The sequence below is a fragment of the Lagenorhynchus albirostris genome, chromosome 14 (genome assembly GCF_949774975.1).
Source record: "Lagenorhynchus albirostris chromosome 14, mLagAlb1.1, whole genome shotgun sequence".
NCBI classification, from domain to species: domain Eukaryota; kingdom Metazoa; phylum Chordata; class Mammalia; order Artiodactyla; family Delphinidae; genus Lagenorhynchus; species Lagenorhynchus albirostris.
In genome coordinates, this window is record NC_083108.1 from 55,543,038 (window position 1) to 55,557,556 (window position 14,519).

The 14,519-nt window shown below is 43.7% G+C and overlaps 2 protein-coding genes across 2 annotated transcripts in view; one reads left to right on the forward strand and one right to left on the reverse strand.

The window, feature by feature from the left end:
• Positions 1-10,595, reverse strand: part of AKAIN1 (A-kinase anchor inhibitor 1) — a 79,959-nt gene extending 69,364 nt beyond the window's left edge. Inside the window, exon 1 of the transcript XR_009544363.1 lies at positions 10,320-10,595. The gene's annotated coding sequence lies outside the window, so the exon portion shown is untranslated. The remainder of the gene's footprint in view (positions 1-10,319) is intronic.
• A 378-nt stretch (positions 10,596-10,973) lies between these two features.
• On the forward strand, positions 10,974-12,415 carry LOC132532334 (protein LDOC1-like). Its single transcript, XM_060170736.1, has one exon. It carries the CDS (start codon positions 11,055-11,057, stop codon positions 11,451-11,453), a length of 399 nt encoding a protein of 132 aa, XP_060026719.1. The 5' UTR covers positions 10,974-11,054; the 3' UTR covers positions 11,454-12,415.
• The last annotated feature ends 2,104 nt before the right edge of the window (positions 12,416-14,519 follow it).

The window sequence follows — 14,519 nt, forward strand, 5'->3', positions numbered from 1 at the left end:
ACAAACGTATGGACACCAAGGGGGAAAGCGGGGGGTGAGGGTCGTGGTGTGCTGAATCGGGCGATTGGGATTGACATGTGTACACTGATGTGTATAAAATTGATGACTAATAAGAACCTACTGTATAAAAAAATAAAATAAAATTCAGAAAAAGAAAAAAAGGATTTAGGATATGTAACATCCAAATACAATGCAGGGTCCTTTACTGGATCCTGGGACAACTGAGGAAATGTGAATATGATCTGGATATTAGATAATATAAGGTACTGTTGTCAATTTTGTTAAGTGTGATAAAGTTATTGTGGTTATGCAAACAGAAAAAGACATTTTTAGAGATGCACACTAAAATATTTAGGGGAGAAATGTCTGCAATTAAAATATTCTTATAAAAAAACAGATGAAGCAATTAGAGTCGAATGTTAATAAATGTTAACTATTAATCCAAAAAATACAAAAAAAAAAACCCAATGCAGCCAAAAATAAAAAAAAAATAAATAAATTTATTAGAAAAAAGAAACAAAAAACTGCCCTGCCATGCAATTGCTTGTGCTTACATTTACACTTTCCACCTTCATAAACCTTGGAAAGGATACTGTCCATTCCCATAAATCCTGCTCTTTCGCTCCCTCTCTCCCTCATCCTTACTTCTCCCCTGACAAGGAGCAACTTACTTGAGTGGTAAGTGGAGGAGAGAACCTGATACTTGATGACTCCACTCCTTCCTCTCTCTGCCTTTATTTAGGGAGCTGGCTGCCCACACAAAGCCTGTGTCCTCCTCTGTTCCCTGTGCGATCACATCCTCAAGGAGGATGTGGCCAAGTCTGCAATTTCTGTGCTCCTGTGACTCTGGTGGGTGCGTGAACCTCATTTTGGAATTCAGTATCACAAAGCCCATTTGTCTAAGCTACTCTAAGCCACATTCTCCAGTATCAGATGGTAAAGCTGATTTATTACTGGTAAAGTAATAAAAACTGTGTTTTAATCTACACCTGCCTGACTCCTCTGCCTCATCTGCTAAAAATGGGTTCACAGCTCCACCCGGCAAGAAGGGTCAAGTTCATCAGGCCCCCTCGAAAGCCAGTATCTTGGAGCACAAATTCAGGCTCAGATATTCTGTAAGAACTCTTCCAATTCCAAAACGAAGTCCAGGACTTACACTCCTGCCTGTCTGCTGGAGGCAGACAATATGGAGACAGAACATCATAGACTCACAGATTCTAGAAGTGGAAGGAAAATAAGATTGTCTGTTGACAGCTTTTCCGTGAGCAACCTGAAACCCAGAGAAGGAAGCTAACATGGTTCTGGCAGGACCAGGGCTCAGGCGTCCTGACTCCCACCCAGTCTGGTGAGAACTTTATCTGAGGAAAACCTCAGTTTTACTCAGCCTCACTCATTCCTGAAGGAGAAACAGAACAGACTATCTTCCAAAGCATGTTTCTCCAAATGATCCCTACCTTTTCCCACGCATATATGTTGACTCATGACACCACAGAAAAAGAACTGGGTATTTGGCCGTTGAAGGCAACATCACTCTTAAATACTTTTCTCTCGGTGACCTTTGCTCCATCAGAGAAAAAGCCTATTATTTCCTGTAATCACCTAGGTAACTGAAGACATGTCGGCTGATGATTCATGATCACCAACCTCAAAAGAGCCCTTAACATTGTTTCCTCTGTCGGTGACTCTGTCACTCTTGTAACTGCTCTAAGCCCCAGACAGGCATCTCCCGCACTCACAGGTGGTCCTTCCTCCTTCTCGGGCACGTTGAAGACCCCAGACAGCAATGCCCTCTCCTCCCACATCCATCTGGCCAAACCCAGCTGTATGTGTGCCCAGCCCCTCCTTCTTCCCTCCAGTTACAGCAGACATGTACCCCTCAACCCACCTCCGGCCACTCTTCCCATCATGCTCAGATCCCACGCCCCTCCCACCTTCCCAGGTAAAATGCCACCATCAGTTCTCTCTCCCCTCTCCTGTTTGCTCTGCTGGTGCCTCTCATCTGGATCCTGCCCATCGACATTTCAGCTCGAACCTCTTCCAAACAGAAAGAGAAAACACGCTCTCTCAGTGCCACACCCACTTCCACTGTGACCACATTCAGGGCCAGGTCAGATCACTCAGAGGACTAAGTACTGAGGTACTCTTTCCCACATGTAAAGCAAACAGTAAAACAACGCCCAGAAAGCCCGATAGAACTGTGAGTTTTTGGTAACAACTCCTTTAGTTCATTGTTTCCAATTGTCAAGTACTAAATTCTTTCCACATTTGTTGTTTTGCTGCTCCTACTCTGCTACGAGCTTTGTCTTAAGCACATACTCAATCTGCTCAATGGGTAATCCAGAATGTGCCCGTTCTCTCTTATATTCACAACCAAAGGAATGGGATTTTCTATAACTTGTCGTCTTCCTCATTTCTCCTCCCACCATTGCATGTCTGGTTTCTGCCCTAATCACTCCACCAAAAGGCCTATTACTGAGCATCTAAGGCCTATCACTGACTTCTAAGCATCTAATGGGTATCTCTCAGTCCTCATCTTATTCCACCTCTCAGGAGACTTTGACTCTATTGACCTCTCGCTTTCCTTTTTGAACTACTCTCTTTTCTTAGCTTTTGTGCGTCTGGTTTTTCTCCTCCTTGTCTGACTGCTCCCTCTCAGTCTCCTCGTCAGACTCCTCCCTCCTCTATGAGCCTTTAAAAGTTAGAGAACCTAAGGGCTCTTTCTAGATCCTCTTCTCGTTTTACTTTATAGGCTTTCTCCAGGCAATGCCATCCAGTCCTACGGTTTCAGCTACCATGAATTTTTAGGAGAACTCTACAATTTATCATTCAAACCAGAGCATTTTTTCAGAGTAAAGGAGGGATACTATTAGCAATTATGCCCAGACTGTTCAGGGCCAACTTGAATACATGGTCACCCTATATCTCTATGCCAATGAGCCCCAAACATGCTTCCCCAGTGAAAACCTCTCCTCTGAGCTCCAGACTCAAAGACCGAGTTGCCCACTCACTATATGCACTTGGATTCATTAATCCACGCTTTTAACAAATACTGAGAGTCTACTATAGGTCAAGCACTGTTCCAGGAACTGATGATACAACAGTGAACAAAGCAGACAGAGCTCCTGTCCTCATCACGCTTCAATTCTCTTTGGGGAGAGAGGAACAAAAGTACAAATATATAAAAGCAGATATTTTTCACCATGATGAATGCTATGGAGAAAAATCAAGTGGGAGAAGGGGATAGGGAGTGTTGGGAAGAAGATGGAACACACGCTATTTAGTGTGATCAGATAAGGCCTCGCTGAGAAGGTGATGTTTGAGAAAAAGCCTGAAAAGGGTAAAGAAGCAATGAAAGTGGACATCTGAGCAGAGGGAACAAAAGGTGCAAAATCCTGTAACTGGCAATGTGCACGGCACCCTCGAGAAACAGTGATGACACCACGTGGGTCAGGCTGAGAGAACAAGGGAAAAGCAGGGAGATAGATCAGAATGTTAACAGGAAGCCTACACTGCATAGGGCCTGGGAGGCGACTGTAAGGATTCTGGCTCTTACTCTGAAGAAATGCGAAGCCTCTGGAGGGTTCTGAGCAGAGGAATGCCACGATCTGACTTGTGTTTTTAAAATGCTGCTCTGGGCGTGGGGCTGGGAGTAGAAGTAGGGGGCCCAGTTAGAGGCCGGCACGGTAATCCAACAGGCTGGATTGACTTTTGGCGGCTCTGACCAAGTATTAGCTGTGAAACTGGTACAAGGTGATCAGATTCCATACACATTTTGAAGATGGAGCCAAGAGAATCTGCTGATGGTTGGATATCATGTTTGAGAAGAAAAACGGAAGTCAAGGATAACCCCTGGGGTTTTGGCCAGGGTGACTAGAAAGATGACGTTTCCGTTTTCTCAGATGGAGAAAACTTCAGAAGGAGCAGGTCCAGAAACGAGGAGCAGAAACTCCCTTGGGAACATGTTAAATCTGAGACATGCATTAGACATCCAAGAGGAGCTCTTAAGTAACCAGCTGGATATACAAGTCTAGAGCTCAGGGAGAGGTCTAGGCTGGAGATAAAAACTAGGGAGTTTTCAGATCTATACATGGTACTTAAGTCCACACACCTGGACAAGATCACTAAAGAAGTGGAGGTAGAGGAGAGGTCCAAGAAATGAGATCCAGGCACACAGGGAGGTGAGGAAGAACACAGGAAGACGACGGGGAGGGGCATCCGGGGGGCGGGAGTAAAACCAAGAGAATGTGACACTTGAAAACCAAGAGAAGACAGTCTCAAGGCGGAAAGAGTGATTTGCTATCAAATTGATCTCTGGCATTGATATTAAATGCTACCAATGGGTCCAATAAAATAAGGGTTGAAATTGACATGGAGGTCACAGTGACCTTGATACATTCAGGATGAGTAAAGTACCAAGTATGAAAGTCTGATTAAAGTGGATGTTGAATTAGAGGAGATAATACAGAGACAGTGAATACAAACAACTCATTTGCGGAGTTTCCCTGTTAAGAGGAGGAAAGAAAATGGACATTAGCCAGAGAGAAAAGTGAGGTCAAGAGAAGATTTTGGTGGAAGAGAAGGGTGACGATGCAGGGGAGAGAGGAGAGAATTTCTGAGTGTTGCCCTTGCCCTTGGGTGGTCCCATCCTAGGAGGAAATGGGATCACAAGTGAAGAGGTTAGCCTTTGCTAGGGTAAGCTTAGTTCCTCTGTAATGAGAGAAGAAAAGGCACAAGAAATGATTACAGACACCTACAGGCGGGTAGATGTGATGGCGAGAGTTGATCGACATTCTCTTCTGATCACTTCTGCTTCTCAGTGCGGCGGGATGCAAGCTCATCCGCTTAGAGTGAGAACTGGAGAAGAAAGATTTGAGGTGTGGTAGGTATGAAACAATCACCAAGGACAGTTGAAGAGTGAGTGCTAGTGAAAGCCAGTATGATTTTCAGCAGCATTATGGGTATGTTTGATACTAATGCTCATATAAATTGAGCCCATTCAGCATGGCTTTGTGTTTTTCTCCAGAATGAGGGCAGGTAAGGAGCAAGCAGAGAACTGAATTTAAGTAGGATTGTGTTTTCCCCAGGAAGAGAGAATGAAGCAAGAGAAGGTCAAGGGAGTCGAGCACGTATGCAAAGAGGTGATGATAACGATACTACAGAAGCAACAGAAATTAAATAAAGCGGTCAATGAGATGAGAAAAGAGTGAGAACCCATGAAACCATGAGAGATCAATAGATTATACGTACTGGTGGGAAAAGCAACATTGGAGTAGGGGTACTAAAGAGAGTGAGATGGAAACATAAGAACTGGTGGTAATAGGGTGCTTGGAATTGACATTAAGGAAGGTTACAGTTATTAGTAATGGCAGGCTCAACATGTCCAAGATAAACCTATGATCCTCTTCCAGCATTTCCTATCTTAGTAAATGAAGTCACCAAGCTTTTCCTTTGCTGCATGCAATGCATCACTACATCTTGTCCATGTGACCCCTTAAAGAATTCCCAAAGCTGTCTGCTTCTCTCTTTTCACCTGCTACTCTGCAAATCCAAGCTACCATCATCCCTTGCTTGGACAATTGTAACAGCCTTTTGGTTGGTCTCCTCACATCTGCTCTGACCCCAACTATAGCCAGAGTAATCTCTTCAAAACAAATAATCATGTGCCCTATTAATTAAAACTTCAATGGCTTTCTATTGTTCTTAGGGTGAAGACCAAGATTTGTAATGTAGCCCACTGGGCACCTGCACTGTCTAGTCACCGCCTCCTTCTCCAGCCCTATCTTGTACTGTTTTCCCTTTCACTCTGTGCTCTAGATATGCCGGGATTTTTGCCTTCAAATATACCATACTTCCTCTGACACCAGAGACTTTGCCGATTGCCTTTGTGAAAATCCCCATCTCCTCCCTAGTTAATGCCTTCATGTCCTTCAGATTTCAACTTAAGTGCCCTTTCTTCAAGGCCCACTTCTCTGACTACACAGTATCAACTGGGGTGCCCTGTCATAATTTTTCTTTTACTATGCTGCCCCAGTTTTCTTTAATCAAGGATCACGAGCTCCAGAATAGCAGCAACTGTATCTGTTTTTATTCACTGTTGTGTCCTAGTACCTAGGACAATCTGACACGTAATTCTGTCCTTTAAAGGACCACTTAACCTTGTTAAACTGATAGTCATATAAGCCATATTATTGCCTCTGCTATTAATATCTTGAATTCAGTGAATTCCTTAATGCTTTGCTTCCCACACGGAAAGCTCTGAAAATTCAATAAAACCATCCCTCCCACCAAAAATGCCAAAGTTCATTTAAATATTGTATAAAGCTTTGAAACCAACAAATGGTCTCTGATAAATACTCTGACATTTATAATTGCTTTGGTAAAGACATTGTCTTACTTGTATCATCAACTTTCTAATTTTTGATCGCTTCCAAAATGCTTTCACATGCATTACTCAATTGATTCCCCTAACAAATCTATAAAGGTTGGTGAATATAGCTGGGGTTCCAGACACGCTGACAAATGACCAAAAGAGACTGTTACCTTAGTACGGGGCCCACGTCAAAACAAAGCCCATTCATTCCAGGAGGCAGTAGGACTATCTCCTAAGGATACCTGCAAGAAAATTATACCCATTTAAAATGCTATTTCAGTTCCACAGGTTATCCATTCATCAAGCCCCTGTAGTTATGTGTCTCACAAGTCTTTTTAGTGTGACATCAGGGGACATCTCACTTCCTGACTCACAGTTTGAGTCACTGTAAATGATTCCCCCAAAGAGAGCAAACAAGTGACAAAGATACATGCTGGACAACAAAAACAACCATTTATTAGACAGTCACACTGTCCTTTGTCATAATTGCTTTCAGCAGTTTGAAATATATTCTGATTAACCCCACACAGATAGGGACATGGTTCTGCATTTACTTGCCTAAAGGAAGTAACTATTTTGAAATATTCCTGATTTAACTTCTTTTTTATAAGAATTGTGAGTCAAATAAAAAACAATGTTCAGATGAGTTCTCTCACACTCACTCACTGTTGTTTAGGCCATTTCTTCAAATGTCTTCAAGTTTTATTCTAAAATAATCAAATTTCTACATAGCTGATTTTATGTGTCAACCTGGCAAGATTATGGTGACTAACTGTTTGGTCAAACATCTGTTTTTCAAGTTGCTGTGAAGGTATTTTTTGGATGTGATTGACATTTAGAATCATTGACTTTACAGTGAGCAGAGGGCTTCCCTGGTGGCACACTGGTGGTGCCTGCCAGTGCACGGGACACGGGCTCAAGCCCTGGTCCAGGAAGATCCCACATGCCGCGGAGCAACTAAGCCCGTGCGCCACAACTACTGAGCCTGTGCTCTAGAGCCTGCAAGCCACAACTACTGTGCCACAGCTACTGAAACCTGCATGCGTAGAGCCCGTGCTCTGCAACAAGAGAAGCGACCACAATGAGAAAAACGCACACCAAAACGAAGAGTAGCCCCTGCTCGCCACAACTAGAGAAAGCCCGCACACAGCAACGAAGACCCAACATGGCCAAAAATAAATAAATAATTTTTTAAAAATATTCTTAAAAAAAAGTAAAATAAAGTGAGCAGATTACCCTCCATGACACAGGTGGGCCTCATTCAATCAGTTGAAGGTCTTATGAGCAAACGCTGAAGTTTCCCAAAGAAAGAGTTCTGTCTCCAGACGACAACACAGAAATTCTGCCTGCACTTTTATCTCAGACTCAGAACTGCAACATCAACTCTTCCCTGAATCTCCAGCCTGCCAGGTTGCCCTACAGGTTTTGGACTTGCAAGTCCCACAGTGGCAAAACTCACCCCCCACCCCAAATTTAATAAATTTAATAAATTTAACATCCTCCACTACAACTCTGTCCAAAGCAGGTGTGTACCATCATTCAATGTATTTTCTCTTAAGCCTTTTAAAACATCTTGAGAATGCACAGAACCACGGACATACAAAAAAATTCATGGTCCTGGTTCTTATTTGTCATAGGATTTTTTTTTTTGGTAGTATACACTTGAAAGATAGTTTTCTATAGACTATATCCATGAATATACCCTTGATTAAAGAAGAATTAGAAATGACTAAAAGAAGAATGTATTAGTCAGGGTTCTTCAGAGAAACAGAACCACCCTTATGACCTCATTTAACCTTAATTGCCTCCCTGAAATGCCTTATTTTCAAATACAGTCACATTGAAGATCAGGGCTTCAACATATGAATTTCGAGGGGACCCAGTTTGGTCCATATACACTTTAGGGAACTAGAAAAAGAAGAGCAAATTAAACCCAAAGCTAGCAGAAGGAAGGAAATAATAAGGATTAGAACAGAGATAAGTGAAATAGAGAATCAATGAAACCAAATGTCTGTTCTTAGGAAAAAATCAACAAAATTGACAAACTTTAACTAGACTGAGAAAGAAAAAAGAAGATGCAAATAACTAAAATCAGAAATGAAAATGGGGACATTACAACCAACTTTACACAAATAAAAGAATGCTATGAATAACTGTTCACCAATAAATTAAATGAAATTGAAAAATGTCCTAGAAACACACAAATTACCAAAACTGACTCAAGAAGGAATAGAAAAACTGCACAGACCTATAACAAGTAAAGAGATTAAACCAGTGATTAAAAAACAACAACAAAAAACTAGAACTCCCAGCACAGAAAAGCTCTGGACTAGATGACCTATCATATATCTGGCAACATGTTTTTTTTAAAAAATGTATACTGTAACATATGATATGTGCATAAGAATGTATGCGGTATTACTAGTTAGTGGAAAGCACATCCTCAGTGTTTTGAGCTGACTGCCCAGTCTTGTATTTGCGTTCATAAATTTTGTATTTCTTATACTGAGGACAAACTAAGAGTTCATTTTGGCTCTGAAACCTTAAACGACATTTTGGTACTCTCTGTAGCTCCAGAAAAATTCCGTAAGTTATAGCGACTCAGTAAATGGCTTTCCTTTTTTTAGATGAGCTGAATATGATGACATGTTATCTTTTTCCTTGGCAAAATAATAATAATAATTTCTAGATAAAAAAGAACTGAAGAATACTACGTGTTTTCAGATTAAGCCTGAGATCTGAAATGCAGTCTCAGTTAAGCTAGGCATTCATCCTCTGTGCTTTCCAAAATTCCCTTTAGATAACTAATGTGTTAAAAATAGAAAGCATTTCTTTTATATTTCCTGTTTTCTTTCATTTTTAATAAATTTTGTTGTTTTTATTGTAAAATCAATAGTCACTTCAAAAATGCAGACATATAAAATAAAAATTTTACCACCCAAAGATAACCACTTTTTTGTTATTTGACTTTCTTCTTTCTTGAGGTACATATATTTTAATTAACTGATCTCAAGTACTTTTGTACTTTGTTTTTGAAAGTGTTTTAGCACAATTTATGACCTGCAGCTTTATTAGGAAACATTATTTTATTAATACAAACTAGTCTCCAACAGTAAAATACCAAATAAAAGTACATCGATCAAGAGCCAGAATCAAAACCTACCATCTCCATGTAAATGACAAACGGAGGATTCTGGCAAAAAGTTATCACTTCTCATTTCTAAAAAGTCAAAAATTATATTCTTAAACGTAAATGTAACTACTCATCAAGATATGTTATTTGGGTTTCTTAGTCACTGAACCACACAGCAATACCTCCTCCTGAAATTTCCTCCCCACAGTTTCACCTCGGGTGGTTCTGGCATGGGAGGATTCTCGGGGTCAATCTTTGAGCGCCTCAAACATGGAAACAGTGGGACATAGCTGAAGTCCCAGAGCCTGAGACTGGTTCTTGGTAGACAACGTGCTTAACGACTCGCTGGTTGCAGACACACACACACACACACACACAAAGGCTGAAGTTTTCTTTACCTAGCACGTCACACTGATGGAAAAAATAGGAGACTGGTTAGATAGGAAGGAGGTCAGAGCAGAGCCTAATTACAGTAGAGAAGCAGAGCTCACAGCCAGCGCCAGTAAACGGTGGCTGAATTGGACCAGATGGAATCTGTTCCTCTCATTCTTGTAAATACAGATGGCGTTCATCTCAACAGGGCCCCTTCCAATCTACAGACCCTGCCGCCACCTTAAGTTCAAGTTCATCCTCAATCACCTGGCACTCAGGAAGCCTTCACCAACGTACCACCGACTTTGTAGCCAGAATAAATTTGTGTACTCTCTGAGCTGCTTGTGTCCTCAGGAAAACAAAAACAAACAAACAAACCAGAAACCCAGCATGGGCTTCACAGAGTCGGGAGGCTTAGCTGAGATAGGATAAGGCGTCTGGCACCTGGGAGGAACTCCGGATAGGAGAGATGCTCCTGGTTCCGTCAAGTTGGAAGCCCCAAGGGATGGTCTACTCTGCAGGCACAGAGGGCTTCATTAGAACTGCCTCCTCGTGGCTGTGAAGCCTTGAGCGTAACATGCGAACATCCAGGAATATGGAACTTCAAAAAACTCTACGACTGCTTCGCAGCTCGGGAGAAGCGGGCGAGGCCGCAGCTGCCCAGTGACGCGCGATCCCTGAGCAGACAACTTCCGTTTTAAGCACTTGCTCGCCGGCCGCGAACAGAGCCTACCGGAAGTCGCGGACAGAGCCCAACGGAAGTTGCGGACGGAGCCCACCGGAAAGTCCAGTGCGTAGCCACGGCGTCAGGTTCCTCCGCCGAGCGCGGCGCTGCGTCCCTCGGCTCGGTCCCCAGTCTACTCCAAATTTCCTCTCTGGCCGCTGCCCATCTGCTTCAGGCCTCCCGGATGCTGGTTTTCCGGCCAGTAGTCCCGGCAACGCTGCCTGCCGGCGCTCGGGCATAAGCCCGGCCTGGACCACGGAGGCCGGACGCGCCGCCGCCGCCGCCGCCGCCGCCGCCGCCGCCGCCGCCGCCGCCGCCGCCGCCGCCGCCGCCGCCGCCGCCGCCGCCGCCGCCGCCGCCGCCGCCGCCGCCGCCGCCGCGACCGCCGGGACCCGCCCCCGAGCGACACGCACTTCCGGCGGCGCGGCGGCAGGGACGGAGCCCGGCGGGCGGTGATGGACGCGCTGGCGGTCATGATGCGGGACCTGCTGACCCAGAACCGTGCGCTGCGCAGGGAGAACAAAGAGCTCATGGACCAGGTGCGGCGGCTCCTGTGCGAAAAAGCCAACCTGCTGGCCCAGGTGCGCCCGCCCGCCTGCCCGGTAGCTTTTCCCGAGACGTTCAAAGGCGACTCCGCCCGGCTTCCCGAGTTTTTGATCCAAGCGGTCTCTTACATGAGGTTCTTTGAGGCCAGGTTCTCAAACGACACCCTCAAGGTGGCGTTTTTAATCAGCCGCCTCAGTGGGCCGGCCGAGGAGTGGGTTGTCCCCTACATCGAGAGGGACAGCCCCATCCTGGCGCATTGCGAGGGCTTCGTGGACGCGCTGAAGCGGGCCTTTGGCAGGAACGGGTAGGAAACGGCAGTACCGCGAGCCCCACGGACCGGGTCGTGCTTGGCCGTGACTCACAAAGAGTTCTCCAGTCCCCACCTGCTGGGCCCGACCCTTGCGAGGAAGCCCCGCTGCCTTTGCACTCGGCCCAGCAACGCGGCCACTGGCGGGGGGCCTGTTAGCAATTGAACGGACCACCCCGAATCGCGCCCCTGCCGTCTCTGAAAACTGCTGCTGCCCGCCTTGGACGATCTGTGCCAGCCTGGGAAGTGCCTGAGCTTGTCACACGCCCGGGGACACCGATTTGGAGACCTCAGGTCCGGAGACAGCTGCCAGGGTTCGCGTGGCTGGCAGACAAATATTCACACTCCTGCCCCAGGAACCTGTTTTTCACATACTTCGTTTCTGTTCTGAAACCACAACAGGCTCAGAGACTGTGCCTTTTATCAGAAAAGTCTAGGCGCTGAACAGTATATGGAAAACGTATTTACTTTTAAAATGTAAATATATATCTTACAGCACCATGTGTTGGGGACTGTACTTGGGGTTACAGGAGAAACAGATGAATAAGACCAAATGTATATCTCCACAGGAACACAACTGTGAGAAAAAATTCTAAGTGCATATTCTGATGTCTGGTAAAATAATGCTTTCATGTGCAGAGAATGGCATATTTGCTTCTTGTTTTATGGCCTTTTCACATCACAGTTTTAAAATACATGTTAAAAACGTGCAGCTTACAAAGGAGGCAGAAAACCCAACTTGAGCAATTTCTTTGCTCCTGAATCTGGCAAAGATGGTGTTTTTAAAGATGGGTGCAACTTGTAGCAAAAAGAAGGGGTGGCAGGGAATGGTGCATTCTTTGAGCTGTATCCACTCACCTTTATTCCCCTGTATTAAATGACTTGGCTGCTTCCTTTTTTGTGAATTACAGTTTTGGCCTCAGTTTTTCTTTTGTAATTAAAGGCATTACTTGATCATTAAAATTTGGTTCAGAATTCTGTGATTCTCTTAGGGCCAAAAAAGGGGAAGAAAAAGGAAGGTCTGAGCCTTCATGTCAAACAAAGTAGTTCTTAAAATCCTCTCGGGACCAAAATCTATAGCTGCCTTTCCTTACGTGTCCATAGGTTTTGTCATTCTGGTGGTCAATATAGTCTCACTGAAATAGCTTGAATTCTAGTCACATCTTCATACTAAGAAAAACTCATCACTGCCCCCTTGATGGACAGTTCACATACCTAAGGACTGAACTGAAAACCTCTAATTATATTTTTGCACGATTTGATTAAAAGACAGGTTATAGCAATCTAAAATATGACACAAATGAACATATCTATGAAACAGACTCAGACATAAAGAACAGACTTGTGGTTGCAAAGGGGGAGGGGGGTCGGGGAGGAAAGGATTGGGAGTTTGGGATTCGATGCAAACTAGTATATATAGGATGGATAAACAACAAGGTCTTACTGTATAGCACAGGGAACTAAATATCCTGTGATACACCATAATGGAAAATTAGTATGAAAAAGTAGTATATCTGAGTCACTTTGCTGTACAGCAGAAATTGACAACATTGTAAATCAACTATACTTCAATAAAATGAATTTTTTAAAAAATTATTTTCTTGCCATAAAAACTCAGACACAAAGGTCCTTCATATACCTATTTCGCCATGTGGGGATAAGCCAGAATACTACTTGACCACTAAACAACACCCCACAACCTTCTGCTCTTCACCCAATTAATGCTCATTTTGTGCACATGTCAATACACTAATTCTGCAACTATAAATAACTAAATGAACTACGATAAAGTTTTTTTAAAAGGTTATAGCAATTATTTTATCATTGCCAGTTAGCATTGTAAGAGTTTATGAGACTGGGACCCCCAACACGACTTCTTATAAACCATACTTTTGTGGTACATATGTACTAACAAAATTAATTGATTCTTGGTCCTATTGGCTGTCAATTTCAGAGCAGTGTTTTTCCCACAGTAAAAAAAACCCTGCAGGGTATAGCACCGCCCAAAATTTCAGTAAACCTCACAAGAGCACATATCTGATAGGGTACAAAAACTTGCTAATGAAAGATCAGCATCAACATTGAAGAAGTCAAATAGAGCATAACTCAGAAGTCAAGATATCTCATACTTAATTTTCTATAACTTTTTTTTTTTTTTTTTTTTTTTGCGGATCTTCCCGCACCGGGGCACGAACCTGTGTCCCCTGCATCGGCAGGTGGACTCTCAACCACTGTGCCACTAGGGAAGCCCTAACTTTTTTTTTTAAGGGTATCTTAGATCTCCACCAAAAGGAAAAAAACGAGAAAAAAAAGTATACAAGTCTTGCTTACAGTTACACAGAGAGACGGGAGGAGGGAGAGAAGGTCACTTACTGGTCAGTGACCTCCATCCACATCATTCCAGCTCTGAAATAAGGTCATAACAGATGATGAGTCGTTCATTGTTTTCTTTAGTCTTCTGCTGAATGGTCTCTGGGGGATGTTCCTCATCTGGCCCTTTATCAGGCTTACCTAGAAGGCCAGCAGCCCACTGGGGCCTTTCCTCTGGACCCAAGCGATTTCCTTCTCTGACAGATTGAGAACCTCTTCTGTGTGGGCCTTTAATGTTTGGTATCTTCGGCCTTCCATTTCACTTCTTAATTTGTAATCCTCAGCACACTTCTTCAGCCATTCTTCATTCATGAGATAGCCTTCAGTCACCTCCTTCAGTCACCTCTCAAATTCCTTAAAAGTTCAGAGAAATATGTTTCATGGAATTTGTCTGTAGTAAGTTGACCTTTTTCTTCTGACTTTGTAGATTTCAGCTTTGGCAAGCTTCTTCTGTTTCTGTACCTTCTCCATCACCTGGGTACATCCCTAAAAATCCTATTGTAATTTTCCCCATCTCCGAGCATTTCGCATGGAGCTCCTCATACTTGCTTTTCAATTTCAGGTTCTCCATCTGCATGGCTTTAACTGCAACCTCCAGGTCCTTCTGGGTAAACTGCAGTACATCCATGAATGGGACCAGTGGGCAGGAAAAGGTCCGTAGCCTGAGGACACAACGGGGAGAGTCCATCACAGGGAT

Coding starts and splice junctions, on each gene's coding strand:
- LOC132532334 (XM_060170736.1), top strand. CDS start 11,055: ATGGACGCGCTGGCGGTCATGATGCGGGACCTGCTGACCCAGAACCGT.